Here is a 10,541-nt window from a genome sequence, read left to right on the forward strand (position 1 = left end):
GTAAAGGTGCATTTCAAATGTAATAAATTCTTATTATTAGCAATGTAAATATTTAGGATTTGGTTAATGGAATCTACTTAAAAATCACAAAAATAAAAAAAGTGCGGTTTTACTGTGATTTTTTTTTGTTTTTTTTTTTTGTCAGAGGTAAATGAAATAAAATGTGAAAACAATAATGTCACGAATACAAAAAGTTTTTTTGAAATGAGCTTTGCCTTTTACTTTGAAAGGGTGAACGGAACAAAGTAGGGAAACTCCCTCACTCTTTCCACCGTCGGGAGAAAACCGAAGGGCTCGCGCATCTTTGATGAGACACCTTGCAGAGCGCGTGCGACTAACGTGCGAAGATAAAAGAAATGCTGTTGGACACCAGCAGCGGGCTCACGAGTCAGGCGGTGGTTSTAATCTGAAACCTGTTTGAGAAGGGGACAAGTAACGARCCATGAAAAAACACCTGAGCCCCACGAAGCAGCAGCATGACCACCAGCAGCCGCCGCCCCCACCGACAGACATCCCGGCTGCTGGCGGCGAGGTTACCGTAAACGAGCTCAACGAGCTCCTCTCCGACGGCAGCGGCTTCTACAACCTCCCCACCCAGCACTTCAATGAGGTCTTCCCCAGGATTTACATCGGAAACGCGTGAGTACTCTTTGTACATGAGCCACAGTGGTAGTCCTGTGGACTGATATTTAGTTTTAATCATACGTGACCATGACAAGAGTGTCGCATGCTGGGCATCACGCACGCTGGGCGGGCTTCCTGTTTTGTTCTGTGAATGCAGGGAAGAAGCGACAGGCTGTCGGTGTCAGCGGCAGTAAGCAGCTGTTCTCCAAATAAAGCAGCCTCCAACAGGCAGGTAGATGATTTACAACACCAGAGGRAAAACAACAGTCAAATGTCCACAAATKTATTGATACAGAATTTGGTAATTGAGACATGGAGCCAAAATTGGAAGCAGAGAAACTGAATTTAAAGACACCATGATCTCCACATCCATACAAATCCCCACAATGTCACWGCCATGAAATCGCGTATTCAATAAGCCGCTCCCCTTCCTGTCCAACTGGAATCTGGATATAGCAGCTCTCACTTCACCSTACTAACTTCAAAACAGGACAACAAATAATAAATAAAATCTTTAAGGAAAGATGTAATTTTCATTGTCRTAATCAGAGTTGAAATGTATCCTTATAACTTCAAAAGGTGTAGCAGAGATGTAAAATGTAGTCATGATTATGGTGTTCAGTTTCATGGTATATTACGGTTTTGTTCAATGTTTTGAAAATGTGCAGGAAGAAGTTGTTGCATTAAAAGCTCACCTCACAGTTCTGTTATGTAGAGATGTGAACTTAACACAAATAAACTTTTTAAAAATTATTTTCTATGTRTTTAATCAAATTGTAAATCTATKAAYATTCCGCCATTATATTATTAAAGASACTTGATTGTTGTAAGTAAGTAATTTGCCAAAGTAAGAAAAAATATGAAGACAAAAAGAACAATGTACTTCTAATAATAATTATGAAAGGSCATCCAAAGTAATGAATGAACGTTATAAATGTTAGACTAGTGGTTCTTTGGCCTAGGGGCTGTCAGACAGAATAACAGTCCAACTCCTCATCGATGTGTTGAAGGACCCTCAGCTCCTAGTAGAGGAGGCAACAGGTGTCTGTATAATGTTGGATGCCTTTTACCAGGAAACATTCAAAAGAATTTTGAATGTTTCAGCTGACTCCTTTTGATGCTAAGAGCTCTTTATGCGAGGCAAAGCTTGGTCAACCTTTTTTATGTTTTCTTATTATGAGAATACTTTAATTTGTGTGATGACAAATTTCAAGAAAATCATCTGTGGGATTAAAGTTAACTTGAATTATTTTATTGGTWWGAAGAGTGAGTACTGTACATGTATTYGTAGGAGGTTAAAATAAATTCTTTCAGAGTTTGATTCGAAGTTAAACGAAAATAAATAAATATATATATATATWTTTGGGGTGTAGTGTTAAAAGACACAAAGATGGGCACTAGTCCTGGTTTGGTGGTTAGGGACCAGTGGCGAACACAACYTGATTCGCAAGACAGGTCAGGCTGTCACAGATATTTTTGGACATGACGACAAACTCCATCATATGAACTCTCACATATATACCTCACCTGTTTATCTTTTATACAATACTGACCCAATAATGTCTTTATGTAATCTTGCGCTAAGTGTCAAGATTGCGCTAAGCCTAGTGGGCGGAGCTAAGAGACACTGAGAAGCACCGTCAAGTGTGGGATGGGTGAGGCCGGCCGTGTGTCAGAGTGAGGAACTTTTATATCTGATCCAGGGCTGAGTGATGTAAAACCGTACTGTTTTAAACAAATAGGAAAATCCAGCTGCCTAATCACTGTTAAAGCAGAGAGAAGCATTGAGATGGCTAAGGCAAAAATAATGTGGAATTAGTCAAATTGACGGGCTGCAGTTGGTAGAGCTGTTGCCTTGCAGCAAGAAGGTTCTGGGTTCGATTCCCGGCCTGGGGTCTTTCTGCATGGAGTTTACATGTTCTCCCTGTGCATGCGTGGGTTTTCTCCAGGTACTCTGGTTTCCTCCCACAGTCCAAAAACATGACTGTCAGGTTAATTGGCCTCTCCAAATTGCCCCTAGGTATGAGTGTGTGTGTGCATGGTTGTGTGTCCTGTGTGTCTCTGTGTTGCCCTGCGACAGACTGGCAACCTGTCCAGGGTGTACCCCGCCTCTCGCCCGAAACGTTGGCTGGAGATGGGCACCAGCACCCCTCCCGACCCCACTGAGGGAAAAAGGGTGCAAGAAAATGAATGGATGGATAGTCAAATTGACATAAAAATGTCAAAATTCACAAAGTTGGCGCTCTAAATGACCAATTTAAACAGTTTATCAACAAAAGATGTTGACTTGTAGGTTAGATACACTTTAGGATACGGTTTGTTGTAACTGAACATTACACCCATTTGCATTTTGTTTCTCTGCAATCTACAAATGATCTCAGTGCTACCAGCACAGAGTTGGAGGAGGGGCCCATGGGACGGGATGTATGTCATATTCCTGGATCTCTGGTCTACACTAAAATCAATATGAATATGACTATCTGCTGGGGCATGTCTCAGAGCAGGGTGCTGGCAGTCCTGTGCTCAGTGGAAGCTCATCAGGCCTGAGAGGCACTTTGATGTGCTTTCAGCCTCATAATTTCCTTTCAGAATGGAGATTTTATGTCTGATGGAGAAGTTTTGTTCCATGACAAAAGAAGAAGAGTTCTTCCGTGTTTATTGCTCTTCAACGCCAACATACAGAAAGAAAGTCAGTGAGTTATTTTATTGTGTTAATGCTGTAAAGCAGTCACACTTTTTTTGACCCTTCTACATTTCTCTGGAGTACTCTCAACATTAAACTCATTCAGCAGATGTGCACAATGACTGTAACGATTTTCAAAATCTAAAAAACTAATCAGGCACCTTTTGCCCTATTAGGCAAGAAACATCATATATGGGGATATTCTACATTATTGGTCATTTTAATATCTTTCACCATTTAAAAAAAATAAATCATTGGCTTCATAAAAGTTTTGGTAAAACACTGCTTTTCTTCCTGCCTGAAGCTGGTGACGTCATCCARTTTTGTACTAGCTATGCTCATGTATCCAAATTTATTTGCAAATTAGTTGTAGTTTGCAAAAAAAATWAAAAAAACTGCCAAATGTAACATTTACAAAAACATGKTTTTTTTTGCATATTTGTTAAATATGCATGTCCTGGTGACTGCTATTACTGCAGAAATGCACTGTTCAAGGTCAAAAACAACCAATCAGATGAAGGTCTTAGTGTCGTCAGTCACCCTTRTGTACGCGCTGCTCAATGTGCTAAAGGTGGAGAAACAATTTACCGTTCCAGGAAAAACTGTTTATCCGCGACTATGTTGTGGTGAGCAAGCTGTAGTGTAGCAGAGAGCTTCTAGACGTGTACCTAATATTTTCGCCTGTTAGACCCTATATTTATTTATGCATTACTTAAGCTTTTCCAACTAATTCCAGTCCCTTTCTTTATCTCATAGCATTCACTCCAGTTTTGAACAAATGCATTGTTCTTGTTTTGTACACCTCTTGTGTACTAAACAATTAATAAACACAACAGGTGGAATAAACAACGTAATGTTATTTGATATCAGCAGATTTTCAGGCAGAGAAAGKCAACATTGATTGCTTAGATTTGTGGCTTGTCCACTGTTTATATTAGGTGCCTCAAGAAATCCATTCTGCAGTTCCAATGCATCATATYAGTAGTACCCTGGAATCAACTGTATTTGTCTTGTTAACCCACAGAATAATTTAAAATAAAAATATGACACTAAGGTGGATATTTTGTTTTGTGTCATTGTCATGCAATGCATCACTTTAGATGTGATTTGGAATTTAGGAACCTCACTCCAATTACACACAAAAACATATTTATAAGCTAGAAAATATTCATCATATTGTCTCACAGGAGTCTGTCCCAATAACTATTTCCAGGTAGGTATTAATAGTTGGAATGGAGCAACCTGTGAATATTCAGTTTTTCAGACAATGACACAGTTAAAGAAGATTGAATTTCATTAGAATGTTCTTGAAATGCAGATCTAGAAGTGCATGGGTGTTCTTTTGATAGTTTGGTGGCATCCAAGGAACCAGTTTTTCTCAATTTACAAATAAAATCATTACGTATTAAACTAGCTTTCTCATATAAAGCTCAGCACTCTCTGTCTGCAGATAATTAGTTTCACATGTGGCACACAAAAAATAGCTATTTTAAAAAGGGACAGGGACATCTTAGTGCTCAAAAAGGATTTGAGTGATCCGGAGACATTGGAACAGGCTTACTGGTGTAGCTCACATACGTGTAAAGCGACTCTGTGTGTACACAGATGTTGATAAATTAGACACATTTCCCTATATTTTGAAGCGTAATACTTGAAATGCCTTTTTCAATTAATATGTCTACACCATGCAGAGCAGTCAATTAAATTGGGGGGAAGCAAAATTAATCTTTGGTAGAAAGACCTACTTCAATACAGACTGCCTTCTCAGATTTTTCCAATGTTGTCTGGTTCTTCTGTCCAACATATCTCCGTGGCGAACAAAAATAATRCATATAAAATTACAATAAGGTTTCCTGCTCCACTCCAATCCCAATTTTATCAGTACACGAGACGACAACTCGAAGTGTACTTGTTTAGTCAAGTGTTCTGAGAAAAGTTCCTGTTCATAAATGGATTATGATTGTACATTTTGCAGACCTGTGCTGTTGTTCAGTTCTGTTCAGTAGCAGTCAGCACTCTTGACACCACAGTGCATAGCTCAGGGACAAAATAAAGGAGTGGTTGTTTGCTGGTTAGTTGTGAAGCTGCTCTTTAATAATGGATGCGTTGGGACTGCAGATCCCAGGGTGAGGAGGCTGTGACTCGAGCAGGAAGGAAAGCACTGGCTCTGAACCTGGCCGAGCCCTGTTCACCTCTGCATTTAGTCTGGAGAAACACTTTACTATAATGTATTTTTTTCCTGCCTCATCTAAGTGCTCATACTGTAGGCATTTATTGACTCATTTATGAAATCCAGCTCAATCACCTTGCTCACAAAAGTTTTATTATTATTTTGAATGGAACCAAAGGAGCTGTGTGCCATATTTGCTTTTCTTCATCTTTGCCCTTCATTTGACACACTTATTCTGCTTTATTCCAGGATTTTTTTATTGGTTCCTCCAGTGTGTGTGTGTGCGTGCGTGTGTGTGAACAGGGTGATTCGTTGTCACTGTCTCAAGGGAGCTGTTTGGGGTCAACCAGCCACATCTCACCAGCCTGATATCGACTTTTAAGCACAAATAGCAGTAAAAACACACGAAGCTGTCGAAGCAAGCACCCCGGACTCATGAAGATTGATGACTCTGAAGTTGTGTCTTTTCTGTAGGATTTATTGCTACATAATTCCAACAGAGCCTTAAACATTTAGAGCCTGGAATTAGAGCCTTAATATCAATGATAACTTTATTTTATGTGGTTTTTCGAAAGTTTTTTGTTTTACATTGCCATGTTTTGCAAAAGCAAATTTTGTGACAGTACAAGCACAGTCTTCATTATGTTTTTTCAGGATGTTATGTGACAGGAAAGCACAAAGTGGCACATTATTTTAATGTTGAAGGAAAAGGATGYACCATCTCTTGTAAATAAAAATAAATGCAGACCTATTTTATTATTATTCTAGCCACCCTCCCCAGGAGTACAATTTAGTTGAACCATCTTTTGCTGAAATTAAAGCTTATTTTATTTCTCCACCAAATGAATCTCAGCCCTTTTGTGAAGTGTTTTCATCAGATTTTGTCCTAAATTTACCAAAATCTTGCCATCAACTCTGACCAACCTCTCTGCCCTTACCAAAAAACTTCCTCATGTCATGATAATGCTACCACTACCATGTGCCAAGCATGCATTTATATTTGGACACCTTTAGTTTGATGCACCTGACCCAATCTGAATCGTCTGAGCTAAAACAATGAATTGGGAAAAACTTTTGTTTCTTGATGTGCAAAGCTTACAGAGACCCCAAGAGACATTCAGCTGTGGCAAATATAGGTTCTTCAGGTACTGAATACAAATGCATGAAAATTTGTACTTTAGCAAAATGTGGAAAGTTTCAAGGGCTATGAATACTTTTATAAGGCTTTTATAAGGTGTTGCACTTTTTCCTTTATGTAGCAACAATTTCTAGCTATTTTAGAAGTTTGAAACATAAATTATGTACAGTTAGTGAYGCTGAATGCTCCATAAAACCTTGACATAACTTGGTTTTTAATGCACAGACATTTTATTCACAATCAATGGACAATGCTCTCAGGCAGATCGGATAGTAAAGTGGTTTCAGGCATATGGCCAGACAGACCTGAGCAGCAGCCATTCTGTATGGCTTTGTTGTGGCCTGTTAGCTGTATAGATCTGATATGCTGTGTTGCTGTTTGTAAAGGCAGCATTTATTAGCACTGGAGCTGGAGCAGGAATAGATTTATTGTGTCGTGGAAATGGAGGGCATGAAGTAAGAATAAAGCTGTTGTAGTGGAATTGGCTGTAAGAGTTGAAGAGGTTAGGTTTCTTGTTTTGTTTTCATAGGTTCATGCAATATGCTGCAAAACTTTGCTATCCTGCTTTTCTCAGCCTCATTTGCTGCTGCAAATTCACTTTTTAAAAAAATATAATTTATGTTGATCAAAATGTTTGTATAAAACATAATAGTGTTTTTGCAAATTCTATAATTTTTTTGACAACAAGCTGTACAGTTGGGGATCCCTGGTGAAACTGTGTTAAATTACTTTATAATAAAATCATTTTCACAGTAGCAGTATTATATGTCCAGTGGGGAGAAAATTATGTCAAGACTTATTTTATTTCACAAACTCACTGGTCCCACATTGAAATATAAGTTAGAGATGCTTATAAGCACAAAGAGTGGAAAAACAAGACACCGTTGTGTGCAGACAATCTATTTGGGATACAGGTTTRGTCCTGCATGGCTTTTTACACCTCAAAACAAATCCAAGTTTAAAAAGGTGACTGTTTTCTGAGAAAGTGGGAAAGATTTTCTTAAATGAAGCACACAGATTTCAATCATGCGTATTCCTATTGTGTGCAAAACAAATCTCAGAACTCAGAACTCCATCCCATTTGTGTGCACACAAATTTAGCACTAAAGTGCGAAAATTTGGAAAGTCAGTATTCACCAATGATGTATCAAGCAGTATCTGAGGCCTYAGACGAACCTTGACAAAGCCTTAGATGTACATTGTAGGAGTTAACATCCCAAAGCTTGTGGCAACCTGCTAAATGACTGACCTTCACTCTATGTTTCAGCTCTTGGAATCTTTATTCTTGCTTTCTTAGGTTTGTGGCCCACAACCCCATGCGACTGCAGAAACTCGGTGTGACACATGTCCTCAACGTGGCAGAGGGCACCTCCTTCATGCACGTCAACACCAGTCCACAGATGTACGCCGGCACTGGGATTACGTACCACGGCATTCCAGCCAACGACACAAAGGGCTTCAACCTCAGTGCCTTCTTTGAGGAGGGGGCTGATTTTATAGACAGAGGATTAGCACACCATAATGGCAAAGGTTAGGTTTACTGTTGTTTAGAGGGGTTAAACTGTTTAAATACATGATTTAAAAATAGATTTTAAAGAGATTTTTTGATATTTCTTTTGATATTTTTACATTTTAGTAGCATTAAGCTGCAGTAGATAACTTTTAGAAAAACATATTTTTACATATATGCTAAAACTCACTATACTGACGGTATAATGTGCCAAATAATTAGTTCCTCCGGCTCCTCTCAGTTGACCATTTGTTTAATACCGTTTTCCACTGGTATCATCCATCCATCCATAGTCATACACGCTTATCCCTAATGAGGTTGCAAGGGGTGCTGGTGCCTAGTCAACCGGAGAGAGGCAGGGTACACCCTGGACAGACCACCAGTCCATCGCAGCCCTTTGGGAKCAATAACGTATTTTWAAAATTGAATTGGATTAAATTGCAGAAATAAACCATTCCTGGTCAGAAACAACCAATCATTTAAAAACTGATGGGTAAAAATKAACCTTTTTTAATTATGGAAAGTCTAACTCAATCTCTGACTGAGATCTGGAAGATGTCTCATTTCTGTATCAACCCAATGACCAATGAGCCAACCAGTCCTSTTAGCCAGAGACTGTCGGTCTGTAAAATAAATGGACTGCAACTGAGACACGAGCTCCTTTTGCTGCTTGTTGAATAGAAGCAACATGATTTAATGATTAAATGGTGCTTTAATGATTCAGTCATTGTTATGCAGGGTTTCTCCCAGTGTATTATAAGCATGGCCTGTCGCCAGGCTTTACTTGCCCCATCCCTGCCAAGCTAAGCACTGTTTATTTATTATCAATATGTTTTTATTTTTTTATGCACCAGTAACAGGGATTGCAAAGACAGGTTAAGTCAGATCTGTATTTGATGCATTGAACTTGGYGTGCATCACGCCAAGTTCACTCAAAACGGTCTATTTGGGAAGCTGCTCTTGCAGAGCACCATCAGCTGTACCTTTTATATAATTCCACTTTGAAGGCTGACTTTTAGGAGAATACTGCACACATCAAATATAAAAGCTTGAATGCAAAAATCTAAAAGCATGGCTATAAATCTGAGTTATAGTCTCAAGTTTAGAGGTTTGCATTGAGTGCACCGTAAGGCTGATGTGAGCACAAATAACTTTGAACAAAGAGTAATGTGTGGCGTGTGCATTTACATCTCACACGCTCACTCAATACATGTTCTGACACGTTTGGCTCTTTGTCTGTACTTGCGACTTGATAAAGTGGATTTAAATCAACCACACCACCAGCCAATCACAGACAGGTCTTTTTCATCCAAGGTATTCCTTGGAAATRCTGCATTCGCTTGGATAAATAGCAGTCATTCACAACTAGCAATGCAAAACACTTTACTAAACAAACCGGAACGATTTAGGAAAACACAAGAGAACTTACTACAATAAATATTTAAGTTTTATAGAATATTTAAGAATGAGAATATTTAGTAAAGCATACAAATATCCGTACTCATCGTTTAAGGTAATATTTCTTTTAATTTACTTTGTTTAAATGTGACCATGTGTGTGTTTATGTATTGTCAGTAACATCTTTCAATAATAGATCATTACCTAGTCACATTTCCTGTCAACTTCTAACATTTTTAACACAAAAACACAGCCGCTGGTGGACTGCGTTAGCACCGTTACCATTAGGCTTAGCGAGTTTTCTGGGGGAAATCCTGGTTATGCGTCTTGAAGTGAGGACAGAAGATAATCACGAAGCTAAATCTGAAACTCTCCCGAGCCCTGCTCCATATTCTGGTGTCAGATCACGTCCCTGGTTGTCAACATTGTCAAAAAGTTTTACGTGTTACACAGCTGGATCTTGTGGATTATGTATTAAACAGGATCTCTAGCATTTCTAGTGTTTTGTTTAAAGGAACAAAACGGCAGAAACCGCCAGGGAGCTGAGTGTGGAATTTGATGCTGCTGCCAGGTCAGGTGTTCTGTACAGTAACAAAGGGTTTCAGAGAGCAGAGCAGAGCAGAGGAAACATTCAATCCCACGAGGACATAGCCATCGTCCACCTGGAAATACTCACCAGCTCTTTTAGAGTTTGAAGAAAATGTAGTCGACACTTATAATTAGTGAGCTGAACCCTGGATTTTATGTCATAATTTCATTGCCTGGTGTAACACAGGAGGGCATCTTAATTAGCAGACAATTTGACAAAACCTGAAGAGCGCAGTATAAATCAGATAAATAACTATAAAGCGCTACAGTGGCAAAGAAAGGATAGATGAGCAGTTCAGGATGGTCTTGGAGCCTGTGGTATGTGTGTGCTTTTGCTGCAGTGGGATGACGTGTTCTGCACAACATTAGCTGTGACATTTTATAGCTCTCAGCTCCAAAAAGGTCATGGTCAAGATTTTAATGAGGACCT

At 39.1% G+C, this 10,541-nt stretch overlaps 1 protein-coding gene across 1 annotated transcript in view; it reads left to right on the forward strand.

Moving 5' to 3' along the window:
• Positions 1-278: 278 nt before the first annotated feature.
• Positions 279-10,541, forward strand: part of dusp3a (dual specificity phosphatase 3a) — a 19,434-nt gene continuing 9,171 nt past the window's right edge. The window contains exons 1-2 of the mRNA XM_008437390.2: positions 279-639; positions 7,913-8,145. Of these exons, the coding sequence (XP_008435612.1) occupies positions 443-639; positions 7,913-8,145 (430 nt within the window). The 5' untranslated portion in view covers positions 279-442. The remainder of the gene's footprint in view (positions 640-7,912; positions 8,146-10,541) is intronic.

This window comes from Poecilia reticulata, linkage group LG19, assembly GCF_000633615.1.
Source record: "Poecilia reticulata strain Guanapo linkage group LG19, Guppy_female_1.0+MT, whole genome shotgun sequence".
Classification (NCBI taxonomy): Eukaryota; Metazoa; Chordata; class Actinopteri; order Cyprinodontiformes; family Poeciliidae; genus Poecilia; species Poecilia reticulata.